This window comes from Schistocerca gregaria, chromosome 7 (assembly GCF_023897955.1).
Source record: "Schistocerca gregaria isolate iqSchGreg1 chromosome 7, iqSchGreg1.2, whole genome shotgun sequence".
NCBI classification, from domain to species: Eukaryota; Metazoa; Arthropoda; class Insecta; order Orthoptera; family Acrididae; genus Schistocerca; species Schistocerca gregaria.
The window spans coordinates 63977959-63996698 of NC_064926.1; the positions used below are offsets into that span (position 1 = coordinate 63977959).

The 18740-nt window shown below is 44.3% G+C and overlaps 1 protein-coding gene across 1 annotated transcript in view; it reads right to left on the reverse strand.

The window, feature by feature from the left end:
- Positions 1 to 18740, reverse strand: part of LOC126282076 (lipase 3-like) — a 135537-nt gene that overhangs the window by 33133 nt on the left and 83664 nt on the right. The window contains exon 6 of the mRNA XM_049981531.1: positions 8541 to 8625. Coding sequence (XP_049837488.1) covers positions 8541 to 8625 — 85 coding nt within the window. The remainder of the gene's footprint in view (positions 1 to 8540; positions 8626 to 18740) is intronic.

Consider the following 18740-nt stretch of genomic DNA (forward strand, 5'->3'; position numbering starts at 1 on the left):
TCGGTCTCTGCCTGACCTGAAGGCAGGTATACAGAAACACGTTGCTCAGATCAACCGGAACTGCTGCGAGCAACAAAATGTGCAAGAGACCGTTAATAATAAAATCGACATTACGCCTTTCTCACTTTTTGAACTTCTCCCGCACGTTCCGTTCCTAATGACTTATACACTCCTGGAAATGGAAAAAAGAACACATTGACACCGGTGTGTCGGACCCACCATATTTGCTCCGGACACTGCGAGAGGGCTGTACAAGCAATGATCACACGCACGGCACAGCGGACACACCAGGAACCGCGGTGTTGGCCGTCGAATGGCGCTAGCTGCGCAGCATTTGTTCACCGCCGCCGTCAGTATCAGCCAGTTTGCCGTGGCATACGGAGCTCCATCGCAGTCTTTAACACTGGTAGCATGCCGCGACAGCGTGGACGTGAACCGTATGTGCAGTTGACGGACTTTGAGCGAGGGCGTATAGTGGGCATGCGGGAGGCCGGGTGGACGTACCGCCGAATTGCTCAACACGTGGGGCGTGAGGTCTCCACAGTACATCGATGTTGTCGCCAGTGGTCGGCGAAGGTGCACGTGCCCGTCGACCTGAGACCGGACCGCAGCGACGCACGGATGCACGCCAAGACCGTAGGATCCAACACAGTGCCGTAGGGGACCGCACCGCCACTTCCCAGCAAATTAGGGACACTGTTGCTCCTGGGTATCGGCGAGGACCATTCGCAACCGTCTCCATGAAGCTGGGCTACGATCCCGCACACCGTTAGGCCGTCTTCCGCTCATGCCCCAACATCGTGCAGCCCGCCTCCAGTGGTGTCGCGACAGGCGTGAATGGAGGGACGAATGGAGACGTGTCGTCTTCAGCGATGAGAGTCGCTTCTGCCTTGGTGCCAATGATGGTCGTATGCGTGTTTGGCGCCGTGCAGGTGAGCGCCACAATCAGGACTGCATACGACCGAGGCACACAGGGCCAACACCCGGCATCATGGTGTGGGGAGCGATCTCCTACACTGGCCGAACACCTCTGGTGATCGTCGAGGGAACACTGAATAGTGCACGGTACATCCAAACCGTCATCGTACCCATCGTTCTACCATTCCTAGACCGGCAAGGGAACTTGCTGTTCCAACAGGACAATGCACGTCCGCATGTATCCTGTGCCACCCAACGTGCTCTAGAAGGTGTAAGTCAACTACCCTGGCCAGCAATATCTCCGGATCTGTCCCCCATTGAGGATGTTTGGGACTGGATGAAGCATCGTCTCACGCGGTGTGCACGTCCAGCACGAACTCTGGTCCAACTGAGGCGCCAGGTGGAAATGGCATGGCAAGCCGTTCCACAGGACTACATCCAGCATCTCTACGATCGTCTCCATGGGAGAATAGCAGCCTGCATTGCTGCGAAAGGTGGATATACACTGTACTAGTGCCGACATTGTGCATGCTCTGTTGCCTGTGTCTATGTGCCTGTGGTTCTGTCAGTGTGATCATGTGACGTATATGACCCCAGGAATGTGTCAATAAAGTTTCCCCTTCCTGGGACAATTAATTCACGGTGTTCTTATTTCAATTTCCAGGAGTGTATATGGAAACATTTCTTGCAAACACAGCGCCAAATTTGCACCTGATGACCATAATTGGAACCATTTTTTTCGTAGCGTAAATCGTTTCCGCATTAACGCATTAGCATTTCTACCCAACTTTCGTTACCATGCGATAACAACAGCCCACCTTGGACCTCCGTGAGTAGTTGCACTATAATTACACTACTGGCCATTAACATTGCTACACCAAGAAGACATGAAGATGATAAACGGGTGTTCATTGGACAAATATATTACACTAAAACTGACATATGATTACATTTCCACGCAATTTGGGCGCATAAATCCTGAGAAATCAGTACCCAGAACAACCACCTCTTGCCGTAATAACGGCCTTGATAACACCAAACAGAGCTTGGATGGCGTGTACAGGTACAGCTGCCCATGCAACTTCAACACGATACCACAGTTCATCAAGAGTAGTGACTGGAGTATTGTGACGAGCCAATTGCTCGCCCACCATTGACCAGACATTTTTAATTGGTGAGAGATCTGGAGAATGTGCTGGCCAGGGCAGCAGTCGAATATTTTCTGTATCCAGAAAGGTCCGTACAGGACCTGCAACATGCGCTCGTGTATTATTCTGCTGAAATGTAGGGTTTCGAATGGATCGAATGAAGGGTAGAGCCACGGGTCGTAACACATCTGAAATGTAACGTCCACTGGTCAAACAGCCGTCAATGCGAACAAGAGGTGACCGAGACGTGTAATCAATGGCACCCCATACCATCACGTCGGGTGATACGCCTCTATGGCGATGACGAATACATGCTTCCAATGTGTGTTCACTGCGATGTCGCCAAACACGGATGCGACCATTACAATGCTGTAAAGAGAACCTGGATTCATCCGAAAAAATGACGTTTTGCCATTCGTGCACCCTGGTTCGTCGATGAGTACACCATTGCAGGCGCTCCTGTCTGTGATGCAGCGTCAAGAGTAACCGCAGCCATGGTCACCGAGCTGATAGTCCATGCTGCTGCAAACGTCATCGAACTGTTCGTGCAGATGGTTGTTGTCTTGGAAACGTCCCTATCTGTTGACTCAGGGATCGAGACGTGGCTGCACGATCCGTTACAGCCATGCGGTAAGATGCCTGTCATCCCGACTGCTAGTGAAACGAGGCCGCTGGGATGCAGCACGGCGTTCCGTATTAACCTCCTGAACCCACCGTTTCCATATTCTGCTAACAGTCATTAGATCTCGACCATCGCGCGCAGCAATGTCGCGATACAATGAACTGCAATCCCGATAGGCTACAATCCGACCGTTACCCAAGTCGGTAACGTGATGGTACGCATTTCTCCTCCTTACACGAGGCATCACAACAACGTTTCACCATGCAACGCCGGTCAACTGCTGTTTGTGTATGAGAAATCGGTTGGAAACTTTCCTCATGTCAGCACGTTGTAGGTGTTGCCACCAGCGCCAACCTTGTGTGAATGTTCTGAAAAGCTAATCATTTGCGTATCACAGCATCTTCTTCCTGTCGGTTAAATTTCGCGTCTGTAGCACGTCATCTTCGTGGTGTAGCAATTTTAATGGCCAGTAATGTACAATCATCCGGTATTAGAAACTGCGTGGAGATGGCTGTGGAAGTAGAAACGTAAACGCCGCTTTTGCAGAAGTCGCCAGTGCGAATCGGCACAAAAGGAAAGAGAGATATATTCAAGCTACCAGAAGTTGTATGGTTAAAAATTACTCCATATGATGTCCAAACAAGAGAAAATGGAAGACAGGCAGACGGACGATATGGCGGCAGCAGAGATGGAAAACAGAATTCTGTTTGGTGTTTACGTCGAAGAAGTGGAGCACTTGGAATTGTTTTGAAGCGAAGCTGTACGATACAAACTGTCACCTTCCATCAACAGTGAATTCATCGCACATCCCATCGGATATCAGCGTGTGTGTGTGTGTGTGTGTGTGTGTGTGTGTGTGTGTGTGTGTGTGTTGCTAGAGTTTAGCGACCAGTTGGCGGATGGCGAATGGTCAAAACGGTATACCTGGGTGTGCTCTGTGTGCAAGTATTTCTCAATTAGGGGCCTAGGAACGTAGTTAGCTCGGATTCATGTTTCAGCCCTCTGTAATGCACTCGAGCCCAATCGCCTTTGTGGGCCAGCCTCATGTTCTGCACTTGTCTGAATGTCATTTCTCATTGGTTAATGAGGATAAACTCCTCAGGTCTCCGCGGTTAACTGAATTAAATCAACACCCAGGATCAAACTCCTCTGTAGTGGTACGTGCCACCCAAAAATCAGTTTGAATCAGTTCTGTTACAAAATGAATTAAATAGTAAGAAGATGAACTCAAAACTGTAAAATATCATCGTCAATTAATAATCAGCCACCGTGAATTCTGAGTCTGCAACAGAATACCCGCTAATCTGAAATTTCTTGGTGGGTCAAAACTGCGCCCAGAAGATGGCCGCTGCGATGGGCTGAAACTGGTCGGCACTAAGCAAATAAAAAAACCCGATTAAGCCTGTTTTCTTAACACTAAGTTAAGTTTATATCAATCGCTGTTACTCTTCAACCACGTTGTTCAAAACTGTGTGCCAAGCCGTACATCGAACGTGGGACCTTCGCGAGAAAGTACTCTATTAACTGATCTATCCAAGCCGGACTGATGTACTGCCCTTACAGTTTTACTTCTACCTTCAAATTCTCAAAATTCATCCGGATGCCTTGTAGGACTAGCACTTCCGAAAGACAGGTTACTGCCGAGTGTGCGCTAATTCGGAACCTCCGAACAGGTAAACACTCTGTGCTCGGCCGGGACTCAAACCTGGAACATTTCTAATGCACGAGCTAGTGCGGCAGAGCATTTCGAACTCTCCACTGTAGAGTGAAAAAAATCCCAAGGCTGTGTCCAAGCAATTTTTCAACAATCTCCCTGTCTCCAGGAGTTGTAGTCCTGCAAAGTATGCAGGAGAACTGAGAATTTTGGAAGGTAGACGAGAAGGTTCTGGCCGAAGTAAAGCTGCGAGCTTTGGTCGTGAGTCTTGCTGCGACGGTCCAGTCGCTAGAGTACCTGCCACAAAATGCAAAGGTTCGAGGTTCAAGCACCAGTCTGCCAAATTGTGTTAATCTTCCAGGAAATTTCACTGATTAACCATTCCAGTTTTCTCTCTCTGCAAACTGGCCCCTGGCGGCCCAACAGTATTGACCGACCGCCGTGTCGTCCTCAGCCGATGAGGATACGGATTTGGAGGGGTCCTGAGTTCGATTCTCGGTTCGGCACACAGTTTTAATCTGCCAGGAAGTTTCATATCAGCGTACACTCCGCTGCAGAGTGAAAATATCATTCTAGCTATCCTCTGTAGCTTCACTGCAGCTCATGATCAACTGTCTTAACGGCGCCGGTGTGGCCGTGCGGTTCTAGGCGCTTCAGTCTGGAACCTCGTGGCCGCTACGGTCGCAGGTTCGAATCCTGCCTCAGGCATGGATGTGTGTGATGTCCTTAGGTTAGTTAGGTTTAAGTAGTTCTAAGTTCTAGGGGACTGATGACCACAGATGTTAAGTTCCATAGTGCTCAGAGCCATTTGAACCATTTTTGTCTTAACGGTGGAACACCAAAACGAACAAAGGGAACTTAAAGGAGATTGAGGAGAAACTAAGACTCCAGAATAGATACCAGTCACAAAACAGAGATCAAGTCCAGCATGGGAAAAGTTTTCGTGTGTTTATGAGGCAACTTCAATTAAATCAGTAGGTGTCTCGCAATGCAAATTGTGTACAAATTTAGTAAACGCTCGTTCGGAAACCTCGAATATGTTACGAGATATATATAAATTTGACCGGCAGTTTCCATACTGCATTTTTTAAACAGGAGAAAGACTATGAGGCTGGGAAGTGTGTGGGAATGTGTGCTAAGGACTTGAGGCCATTTGGCAGTATATAGGCTTTCTAAATTTAGAGCAAAAGTTGTTTGAAATAGGAAAATATATGGCTCGACGTATGTTACGAAGCACAGTCTCGTGGTATGAAACGTAGTGCGAAGAAATCTTAGTGTGGGAGAAAAACTTCTTCTTTCGGACATGTACTTTTTGGACTAACGTAATATGACAAACGAACTTCGTGTGTGCTAAAATGCATTTGGGAACTTTAGAATGAATTATTTTGGCCACTGTAAGGGGACGCCCTCCTCTAGCATTACTTTTCAATAGAAGAAGGCGATACCGAAAATATTTACGAATTTTTGAACAGGTTAATACTATCTCAACAGTTTTCCTAGTAATGGACATGCCTCTGACGTGTTCTGGCCTGTTTTTATTTACGGCAATAACAATGTAGTTTTCGGTTTTTAAGTGGAAATTGTAAAGACAGTGTGTTGTAGAAAAATGTGAGAGGATAAAATCAACTATTCAAGCAATTCTTCAGAAGTTATTACGTCAGTTGGAACAATAACATAACAAAAATTTCAGCTTCAAGAATCAACCCCTAAATGTGAAGAACTGGAGCCAACTAGAAGGAAAGAAGATAAGTAAAAAGTTGATTGTAAATATTCCTCCTCTCGAAGCTTATTAAACGAATTCGTACGAAGTCACAGACAATCAAGAAATGAGGGAGGGGTAGATTACACCACTTAGAACAAATTCGGCGAACCCGCAGCAAACATCCTGGAAAAAGTAATTAAATTGTTATGACTAAAATCATATTTGGCTGAAACACACTAAGAATACAGAAACTAGTCTTCTAAAACCTTACTTTAGTTGGCGTTGCAGCATAATAGACATCTTCAGGTTCTTAACGGCAAAGGATCTCGACTTTCGAAGATGATACAGAAGATCTCGACTTTCAGAGATGGTTCTGCTCACTATAGAAAACATTTATTAGAGGTGATCTGACGATGGTTCGAAGTAAGCACCGCCAGTAGTAGTCGAAAGAGAGAGAAGTAGCAGAGATAACAGTTCGTATCGAAATAAATAAATAAGCCAGAAACAAGGGAAAGATAAATACAATCGAGAATTTTCTGGGCTGAAAGAATATGTATGGTGTACTGGGTCTCGTCTTGCTATATACGGTAAGAAAAACATCCGAACCGTACTCGTAACAGTACAGTAAAAGTGCACAGAATAAGACGGGCAGGGAAGCGAGACTACTTCAGCCTCCCTGCGTTCGACGCAGCTTGGCTCGGATGGGAGTGAAGCATCCTGCCCGTTCGGCTGATGACGAGGGCGGCTTGCCTGCCTGGCTAAAGCCCGTGTTACACGATGCGCTTAAACCGTACACCTATGCACCAACGCCCCAAGCGCGCATATCTGTATCTACAGACTGGTTCACGTAGGTCTATTACACAGTACATGCTGGATATACCAGGCGCACATGCGCAGTAGACGGTAGTAATGCGCCAAGTGCAAATAGAACTGTCTGAGCTCTTGTAACGACGTTCGTTCTACTGCGCAAAACACGATTAGGAGCGAGTGATATATTGGAACGTCATTTGCTCAAATTATTTCTGTACGCTCAAGGTTCCTCCACAGTAAGAAATTGTTTTTTATCATTATTTATTACGTAATTGTTATTCTCTTATGAAGGTTAGTACTGTTCTGAATTACAGACTCAACAATTATTGCGACACTTGGTTACACAGGTGTCTAAATTTACATTTGTACAGCATTTTGCACATGGAGGATCCACTTGTTTTTGGAGCTCTTGCTGTGGCAGTGACAGTAAATCTGCGGATTAGAGCAGAACGACGACAAAAACGAAACCCCAGACGTTGTTGGGTTCGACCCTGATTCAAATGAAGGGACGAAGGGAGCTAATGAAAGAACTGAGGCCAGATCATGCGCAACAATTTCGGGAACTTCGTGAGGATGCACATGGGCTGTTTCGTGAAGCTACTGTCTATGACAGAATATGGAATTAGCAAGTGTGATATACTCATGAGGGATGCTATCTGCCTTCTCGAAAGTAAGAATTACTTTCACTGATGAAATACCGGTACATACCCTGTTATGTTGCAAGCTGGTTGTAACATTACGTTTCCTGGCGACTGGGGAATCTTTTAAGAGTTGGGTTTCTAGCCAAAGAATAGCACAGTTGATGTATGCACTGCAATTTTCAACGCTTTAAAGGATCAGCACTTAAAGAAGCACTTGTGTTATTTTCCGAGTTTGGAATATATACATGTGCCACTCAGAGCCTTCATCTGTCGCACTGGGTAAAACTGCACGGACTTTCTCGGCTATCACTGCCAGTTTCTCTTTTCTGGCATACTGAAATAAGGCAAGACATGCAACCAAATCAAACATGAACTTCTGTAAGCTAAGGCATTACTTTACAAGGCGGAAATCACCGTCTAATGTTATACGCATATTACCCACATATAACCGACTGCCAACGTACCTTATTATAATATAGCGGGTCATACATACACCTTTCCCCGCTGTATTCCTGAATTAAGACGGTTAATGCCTCTTAACTCCTTTCCATTTCTAGAATATAAAGCAATCAATACAAAAATGCTTTTACAAACAGCATAAAAGAAGGTCTATTGGCAAAAAATCTGACAATAATCAAATAACAAGCAGTAACCACTGCGGTACCCCATTCTGCGCACGTGCGAGTTATCGATGCCTAGTGCGCATGCGCGGATTGACGGCAGTTTAAAACTGCTGTGTTCTAGCACGCGGATAGCATCTGCTTATTTTCGTAGTTTCACCTGTTCTACCGCTAGATGGCTGTCGCGCTGGACCAGTACCTTTCGCGGTGGATCATTGTGTAATACTACTTTAACGGTCACGTTTGGGCAGTTCAAAAGAGACATGTGTATTCCGCTGGTGCGGACATTTGGTCCCACCTGCAGGAACCTAGCGGGGGCTTTTCTAATCCATAACGCGCAGCATATTCGCCTTATCGCGTTGCGCCGGTCGACCAACGCGACAGGCAAAATGTAGCGGCTCAGCAGCTCGCGGCCTGCGACTCACCGCTCACGACTTCCTGGGTGAAGTGTATCGCCTGGCGAACGGAACCCCCACTGATGCCTCGCGAGTGCTGCGCCTCGTACCTCGACTGAAACACAAGAAACCGGTTCTGTGTCGTCGGCCAAACAGTTAACAATCTAAATTTAATGCACTGAAATCAGAAATGAGCGTCTTGTGTCTGCACATGTGACACAATCTGATGATGATGAGGTCCCACACTCTGAGGAGCGTAGGGAACGATGCGGGAGGCCCGTACCGCCGACTAGGCAAGATCGTAGCGGAGGTGGTTTCCATTGCCTCTAAATGGTTCAAATGGCTCTGAGCACTATGGCACCTAACATCTGAGGTAATCAGTCCCATAAGAATATGGAACTACTGAAACCTACCTAACCTAACGACATCACACACGTCCATGCCCGAGGCAGGATTCGAACCTGCGACCGTAGCGGTCGCACGGCTCCAGACTGAAGCACCTAGAACCGCTCGTCCACACCGGCCGGCCCATTGCCTTCCTCCGACCCAGTCATTTCGAGGCGGGGAAAATCCCTGACTCAGCCGGGAATCGAATCCGGGACCTCGTGCACAGGAAACGAACTAACACAATCTGACTAGAGGACAACACGGCAATCGGATTTTTTTTCCATGAAGTTCAGAACTCTAATATTAATCCCCCAAAATGGATCGATGCAACTCTCAAAAATTCTCGAGAAAAAGCAACTTTCAAGTTTTCCGAGCGTCTTTATTACGTTAAAGCAAAGCAAGGCCGATTTTTCTCGACAGGCTGTGTGCTAGAACGCTCGCCTCCCACGTAGCATTTTAGTTTCAATTCCTGGCTGATGTAGATTCTTAAACAGAGGTGCCTGTAGGATTGGATTGGATTGTTTGGGGGAAGAGAGCAAACGGCACTGTCATCGGTCTCATCGGATTAGGGAAAGACGAGGAAGGAAGGCGGCCGTGTCCTTTGAATGGAACCATCCCGGCATTTGCCTGGAGCAATTTAGGGAAATCAGGGAAAACCTAAATCAGGATGGTCGGACGCGGGATTGAACCTCCGTCCTCCCAAATGCGAGTCCAGTGTGCTAACCACTGCGCCACCTCGCTCGGTCAGAGGTGCCTATCCTAGCAGTAATTCCGTGAACTTTAAAATGCATGAAGGTGGAAAAAAATGTTAGATCAGATTGGTAATCACTGGTTCGAGTCTCGTTTTGGTCATTATTTTTTCGTTCCTTACCGTTCAGTTCGAATATCTACGTCATTTAAATATAAAATTCATCAACTGCCTGCTAGCTGACAGATAGCTAATTACTAATGTTTCCATAAGGCGAGGTTGAACAGCCGTAAAGTATTTCAAAAATTGCATTTTAACCATCAGCTCTTTATTGTCCCATGAGTCATCTACTGTTTTGGGCTATTAATAGTCATCCAGGTGTAATATCCACGACTACATTTTACTCAGAATAATTTTCACGACAGAATTGTGTGTGGAATTTGATCGAACATTATCGTATTATCAATCAAAAGGACTTGATCGACACTGAAAAAAATAATAAATAATTATTATTTGTGTAATAATTTAATTTTCTGTGTCAACAATATCTCAGACAATGTTCTTGGAAAACAGACAATGCAAATCATCTTTGGTTATCTGTGATAATTGTAGATAAAGGACGCTTCTTCTTCGAACCATTGAGCTGACTGGACGCGATTGATGTAACATCGAGGTCTGTAAGGAACTGTAATGTGTTGTAAATTAATATTTACAAAATAGAGTTACTTTGGATGTGAATTGATTTTTATTTATTTCAATGTTTCATCCATTGTAATTCTCATCCTATATAACTGTCAATTTTTCCGCTCTTCTACTAAGGAGCGCAGCCATTAGCGTTAGTGATTTACAGCGCAGTTTATTAGTAAATGGTAGGAAAAGTATAAGCAATTTTCATAGAGAATATTTTCAAGTGTTAATGCATAATGAGGCTAAAGCGAAATGATTTAATATATATTATTTGTTTGTGGTATAATAGGACCTGAAGCGACAATCGATAAGTGAATGTCTCATGTCAGCCGCTATCTTCGTAAAATATTGCAGCGGCAGTTTTCAATGGAAATTTTATGAGACACGAATGATGTTGATTATAAATAATTACTATAATAATTGTGGATTGGTGACCCAGAACCTACTTTGAAAAGACAAATTCAACTTGGATTGAATCTTCAAATACAGTGCAGATAGCACGTTACGTTATATAAATTCTTATCCTCTGATGTATGAAAAATAGGTCAGTGTGGCGCGAGTGTAGTATTCTGTGACAAACTGTTCATTTTGCTAAAGAGAAGTGCCTCCACCTCATATAACAGTAGTATTAAATTTGATAAACGATCTGCAATTTAGTGCCATTTACACTACTTCAAAGGCAGTATTGGTACACAAATCTCACGTGGATACTTCTTTAGCAAAGTGACGATTATTAGCAGGAAAAGCAATGTTGAGATGAAACGACTTGTTACGTTGATAATAGGTAACTGGTTTATTGGTGATCTTGCTGAAATAGAACAACACATAATCAATCCACGAATACTGCGCACGCCACACAGGACGTAGGGTACAACAGATTAGTTCGAAACATCCCATATTCTTTTCAAGCTGAACCATATCGAAAGTATCCATAATCATACTTGGAATACTGACACTCATATTTTATGTCAAACATACAGACATTACAGGAGAACATAATAACTAATCTGTTGTAACCTACATCCTGACACTCAAATTTTATAAATATTTTTTATTCTTGTCTCTGATCACAATATCAATTCTTTAGACGATGACCGGTTTCAGTCCGTAATGACCATCCCCAGATCTAAAATATATAAATATATACATCTAGTGAGCAGTGTGTCTTTCAACATAAAACAGCAATATGTATCACAATATACTGTCATACAACCAGGGAGACGTACAGATAAAATACGGTAAAACGTACCTTTTCTACACCATGTCCTAAAGTGATGACAGTATATTGTGATACATATTGCTGTTTTATGTTGAAAGACACACTGCTCACTGGATGTATATATTTATATATTTCAGATCTGAGGATGGTCATTACGGACTGAAACCGGTCATCGTCTAAAGAATTTATGTTGTGATCAGAGACTGGAATAAAACATATTTGACAGTATTGGATCACTGTTTGTATACACGACTATGTCGCAGCTGGTGAGATTCATACTTTATGTTAAACGTACAGACATTACAGGATAACATAATAACTAATCTGCTGTACCCTACATCCTGGATGGTGGTTAATAACCGAAACCGGTAGATGAATAATAGGACAATAAACGGCTGATGGTTAAATTGCATTTTATAAAAAAACCTAATTACTATTTTTATGAAAAATGCACGTCTTCCCATTTCTAATTACATTTCGCTCACAAAAATCGAGTTGTCATTGCAGATATACACTGATCAGCCAGAACGTTATGACCACCTACGTAATAGCCGATATGTCTACGTTTGGGGGGGGGGGGTATATCAGAGGCGACTTGTCGTCGGTTGGAGGCAATGACGCCCTGGTATGTCACTCGAGGGAGCTAGTGCCACATGTGCACACACAAGGCCAATAATTTCCGCAAATTCCGGGAAGTAGGGTGATGAACCTTGAGGACACGTTCAGTCACATCGCAGATGTGCTGGCCTAACATCTCGCCAGATCTGAAACCGATCGAACACATCAGTCGGAAATCGCGACCGTGTCCCTCGAACGACCCCATCACGGTCCTGGCCTTGCGACATGGTGTATTATCTAGCTGAAAATGCCACTGTCGTCGGGAAATATGATCGCCATCAAGGGGTGTACGTGATTTGCAACCAGTGTACGAAACTCCTTGGCTGTCGTGGTGCCTTCCACGAACTCCGTCCGACAGTAGAGATGTCAAGGAGCTATTTCCTGATGGATTCGCGTCATCCCAGCGGCTTGATGAAAGCATCAGGATTCATTAGACCTTGCCATGCTTTGCTGATGACCACGTGCCGATCACTGACGCAGTTGCCGATGTCGTGTTGGTAGCATTGGCACATGCATTGTTCGTCGGCTGCAGAGGTCCATCGTTAGGAGTGTTCGGCGCACTGTGTGTTCAGACAAACTTGTACTCTGCCCAGCATTAAAGTCTGATGTTAGTTCTACCTTAGTTCGCCGCCTGTCCTGTTTTACCAGTCTGCCCAGCCTACGACGTCCGACATCTGTAATGAGGGGTGGACACCCAGCGCCACGACGTCACCTTAGTTCCGTCACTAGTTGCAGACGCTCAGCACAGCACTCCTGGAACACCCAAGTCGTGCAGTTTACGAAATGCTCGTACCGAGCCGTGGGGCCATCACGGTCTGCCCTGTGTCAAACTCAGATAGATCGCGCGCCTTCCCCGTCTACACACGGATACTACATGAACGATGCGAGTGTGTGACTAGGAATCATGCCTCGCCAGGTGACGCCTATATCGATTGTAGGTCGGTGGTCATAATATTCTGACTGCAGTGTAAAGTTTAGTTACGTATGAGGAACGCACAGATCCAAGAAGATACAAGTTATGTTCAACATACAACACTTTCCAGTTGCTTGCGTGAGGACTTGCTTACGATCGGACTTGCGTGATGGGAACATCGTACCAGGTACATCGTCCGCAGGTCATGGTCGTGTGGTAGCGTTCTCGCTTCCCGCGTCCGGGTTCCCGGGTTCGATTCCCGGCGGGGTTGGAGATTTTCTCTGCCTCGTGATGACTGGCTGTTGTGTGATGTCCTTAGTTTAGTTAGGTTTAAGTAGTTCTAAATTCTAGGGGACTGATGACCATAGATGTTAAGTCCCATAGTGGTCAGAGCCATTTAAACCATTTTTATGCTACCACATCAGATCTCATACATATTCCAAAGACTGAAGTGACAAACCACAGGACGCTGAGTAAGGCAAGCATAAAGCGAAAGACACTGCACTACATACACATCCTTAATTACTGGTTTTTATAAAAGACTGTACATATTAAGAAATATAAGAAATCGAATTGTTTCTCAACCTTACGTTTTTTATGCGTCATGGATATGTTCACAGAACATACATCTTTGTTTAAAATTTCACGCAGAGCCGGGAATCGAATCAGTGCTCACACATGGTAGGCGAGTATTCTGCCTCGCGGAAACACAATCTATAGAAAATAATTCATCTTGCTTTATCATATTAAACAGGGTTGAAAACTTCAGAGCTAGGCGATTTACTAGAGAATTTTTGAGCTTCTGACCAAATTGCTTCGTTGACTGATATTTGATTTCTGAAGTTCACGCGGTATAAATATAAAAAAAGACACAATGTAAAAGTGTCTCGTCCATAATGTGATGATGTAATGTTTGGCTTGATTGTGACAGCCTTTCGTAGCGCATGTGACAGTGAAATTGGGAAAGAAAATGTTTTCTTGATGAGCTGCATGCCTCTGATCAATTATGTACGTTACCCAAACGTATTGTCGTTATCCCAACAAGGAAAGTTGAATGTTGTTGAATTAAATCAGGCAATGGTTAGTTAATTCATTAAGAAATGGAACACTAAAAACAGGAAACTAGTTTTGATATTTCGTCAGAAAAACAACTGATGATTGTAAAATAGAGAGGTATGCACATGAATCACAGACTGGTAAATGCAGAAATAACATTTTTGAAAACGAGAAATTAGGATCGAACATAAATTTAAATGTATAGGAGACGGCAATCTCCGGATGGCCTCTAAACGCATAGTAAAGGAATGAGAGCCGTAGGCGTAATGAGGTGTTCCAAATATTCAGTTCCAGTGCTGAAAAACAAAAAATTTTGAATATTACACTTGACTCCTGCGCCAGGGAGAACATAAAAAAGAAGACTAAGTTTCTGAGCTACTCTTCTGATACTGTTCTGGTGTTTTACCGGACACAATGATTCGTCCAAATAGTTTCACCAGGACGGAAATTTCAGCACAACTTTTACGAGAAAGTGTTGAAATAAAGCAGATGCAGATGCGCTTTCGAAGAGAAGGCGTTAGTATCGTTACAAGTCCAGGTGCACTGACAACCTTTTTTTTCTATATTTCTGCATCCAGAGGAAGCTAAATGAGTTTTTGAGAAGAATCGCCCACGTGCTAGGAGATCCATAAGCCCCAACATACGACGAAGCAGGAAAGAATCAATGACTGTTTGGGCGTTAAGTGTGTCTTTAAAGTTTGTGCAAAGTCTGAATTTCTGTTCGTTTTCTTGCTATGAGAAGAGGAGATGCCCGTTGACCTGCAGTAACTGGTTTCAGAACACCGATTTGTTGTAGTTCCTTGAGTTCAGAAGCAACTGCATCGCGATTAGCGGGAGGTACCAGATGTGAGCGGGATAAATTCGGTCGAGCATTGTCCTTTAGTAACATATTTTGCATGTGACAAAGTGCCATCGAACAAATATCCATCACACAAGTATTGAATACTGGCATCGGAAACTTGCGTATCAATAGCATTAATCTTGTCTTGATTAAACGAAACAAATCAAATGCATCTATGCCATAAATATCACGATTCGATCTACTGGGAATGGCCCTGACGCAGTTGCAAATGCAAGGATATTTTCCCTGTTGTAAACTGTGAGGAGAAAATGTGATTTTTGTTTCCGAGGGTCTTCCAAGAGCTCATAAGCATTTGAATTAATCAGTGTGACTGCAGTACCACTATCTAACTAAAATGGTACAGGTAGATTCCAAACCTGTAAGGAGATGAACAGTTCACGATTTGTCCTCTCAATCTGTCAGTCAGTTCTGATTTTTGGAAGACTGTCTTTGTCTGATTTTTGATGGATAGAGTGTTTAGTAGTTGATCTAATAGATGAGAGCTTATGTGAATGAGCCACGTTTGCACTGTGTGTATAGCTTTGCGATCCCAGACCTTCCATGTACTCTCTCTTTAGCGCTCAAACCTGAAAATGATTTGAAGCAGTACGCCATTCTTCTCCTGTGGCTGCCTGCCTCTTCATTTCCGCGTATGAAGTACATCCCTCTTGATTCGTAATTGCCGCATGTTTTCTTGCACGTCCCTAGCGATTCCTTCTCTCAGTTCCTCCTTCCGCTATTGTTCCAATTATGTTTTTGTGTCTTAAAATGTGTCCTGCAGGTTTGTCTCTTCTTGTATGCATTTGCCTCCACGGACATCTGCTTTCTTGCACGCTTCTCAGCACCTCTTCATTGGTAACTCTGTCTATTCAGCCGACCTTCATCATCCTTCTGTAATACCAAAGCTCCAGGGGTTCTAGACGTCTTTTCTTCTGTGTTCCTGTTGAACAAGTTTCACAATGGAATAGGGCCACAAATGTTTTCATGATCCGTTTTATTATTTTCAGACTGATGTTCTTGCTGGTGGGTATGTTCTTTTACAAATTGAACGCAGTTTTGACCTGCTGAATTCTGTTCACGATTTGTTTCCGACTTCTGCCATTCATTACAATCCTGCTTTCCAAATAGCAAATTCCTTTGTTACTTCCAGTTCCTCTCTTCCGTTTCTAATTCTTCAGTACTGCATAATAGCTTCATTTATTCGACTGTTCATTTTCATACCACAATCATTACCGAAATTTCTTTTTATTATGTTCGGGACCTTCTCTAGATCTTTCTTTTGCGTGACCACAGCAATATCATCTTCGAAAGCACAGCATGACTATCTTTCGCCTATTAATTCTGAACTACAGGGTGTGTTACCATTATGTTTTTGAATATAAACTGTATTGTCAATACAACCTGAAAGGAACATATACTACAATGAAGGGCCGTCTATGGAGATTTGTTCTAACTCAGCACGTGCTCAATATGTCCACCATTTCGTTTCCTAACTTCCTTCAAACGAACACTGAAGTTAGTGATTACCCTATGGCACATGTCTTCCGTAATTTCACTGAAAGCTTGAAGAATAAGTCTTCTGAGCTTCAAAGAAAAAAAGTCACATGGATTGAGGTCTGGACTATTGGGGGGCCAATTTTGTCCGTCATTGAAGTGACCTGGAAACCTGAGTGAAATGATCCGCATGTCGAAATGCTCGTGTAAAAACTCCGACACAGTGTTTGCAGTACGTGGCCTTGCTCCATCTTGCATGAACCACTGCGTGTTGAAGGGCAAGGCAGTAGCAAGGAGCTGTGGAATGAAGGTATTGCGAAGCATGCTCAAATAACGCTCGCTGTTCACAGTTTCTTCAAAGAAAAAGAGTCCAATAAGTCCGTGGTTGGAAATTGCTGCCCACGCTGTAATCCTCGGAGCATAATGTTGTCGTTCATGAAGCACTTGTGGGTTTTCAGTGGCCCGAAAGCGTACATTTTGTTTGTTAACCACACCGTCTAAATGAAAATGCACCTCGTCTGAAAACCAAACGTTGTTGAGAGTTTCTTCCCTATCCTCAGCCCGCTGAGCAAACAGTAGTCCCTGTTGCTTGTGTTCTTCAGTGAGCTTCTGTGCACAGGTCATCTTGTATGGGTACGTATGGAGGTCACTTTTAAGAATGCGTTGGACGGAGCGTCTAGATATTTCCAGTTGCGCTGCTGCCTTTCTACACGATTTCCCGGGATTTCTCTGTACAGCAACTCTTACCGCTTCAATATACTCCGGCGAACAACTGAGTTTTGTGCTTTATACCTGTTTTCTTCAACCCTGAACATCTCTTGCGAGAGAACACCATCAGACAGCTTTTCCACGTGTGCAGAGGCAATATAAGTTGATTTATTTTTCTGTATCCGCCTTTAGATAAGAAGCCTCAGTGCCGGAGTTGCCTCCCTTGTTCCTTTTCTCTCCTGAATCCAAACATCCAAACTGACCATCATTCGGCATATCCTTCACCTTCTCTTCAATCCTTCTCAGAATTATCTTCACGAGAAGTTTTGATGCCTGCGATCTTAGGCACAAGGTTCGATACTGTTTATATTTTGTAGCTGCCACCTTCTTCGGTGTATGCATTTCTGGAAGTCACTTCCTACTTCTCTTGTTTATAGATGGACCTAATGAGTTTCAGCAGCACCATTTTCATGCTGTCATCAATATTCTTGATTAGTTCTCTAGGAGCGGCATCAATAACCATTGGGTCACGAAATTTCATCAATGTCTGCATGGTCGAAATTTTTTTTCTCCCTACAGATCGTAAGCAACTGGCCGCTCTTTTGCATCCAACGAAAGATGCACCTGTTCGTGTATCACAGGAGATCCAACGTTGGTCATCACTTTTTTCAAATTACCAATATCATCCTGCTTCACAGCATGCAAACGCAGATGCTCTGTCTCGTCTATGCGAAGCGATCCGGAGTTCGATGCATCAGAAGCTTCTTGTCTTCAAACGGATCAATTTTACTCACAGGTGCTGCAAGCAAAGGCACTGATGGTCGCTGGATCGCACACGCGTCTGAACAGGATCAGTCACTACAACTGTTCAAATGCTACATTCAGATTGTTTGGCCTCGTATTCCGAAATCGAGTTCAGATTCAGTAGTACCCGAATACTACGCGTAACACAATGACCATTTCCTTCAGATTGGTGTGATTTTACCGCATTCTGCTCATGAGTAAACGCGAGGCATTGTTCCCTTAAAACCGTGCAACAATTCGTTTTGATGCTGTCACGCAGAGAACACACCGGTCGTTAGAAGTAAGCATATATCGCGTCACCATTAGGCCTGACAAGTAGACAGAACAAATGACTGCCCAAAGCCAGGCATGCGCAAGCATTCAGGCAGCGTCGCGCCGACAATTTTTCAGTAATGGGCTGCGATCGGACGGTCCTCGGCAACGCATACAGACTGATATTCTGGTTCTTGCTGGAACAGTCGGTGGCTTATAATTTGGAAATTTGTCATTAGTTCCTATGGCATCAATCTGCTGAGGTCATCGGTCCCTAGGTACTCCTAACTTAAACCAACTTACGGTAAGGACAACGTACACACCGATGCCCGAGGGAGGACTCGAACGTCCAACGGTGAGGAGGCGGGAGGGGTGGGGGGTGGGGGGTCGGGGCAAGGCGCCTCAGACCGCGCGATGGCTTATAATCATCGATACCAATGAATTCGACAACTAGCAGTAAAGCTACGAAAGCACTCGTTTCTGTCTAGAATGTTTGCCGCAAACTGTTGTTTCAGTGAGTGGTTCGTAGGTTTCTTCGTTGTAATTTCAAGACTTTTGCCACA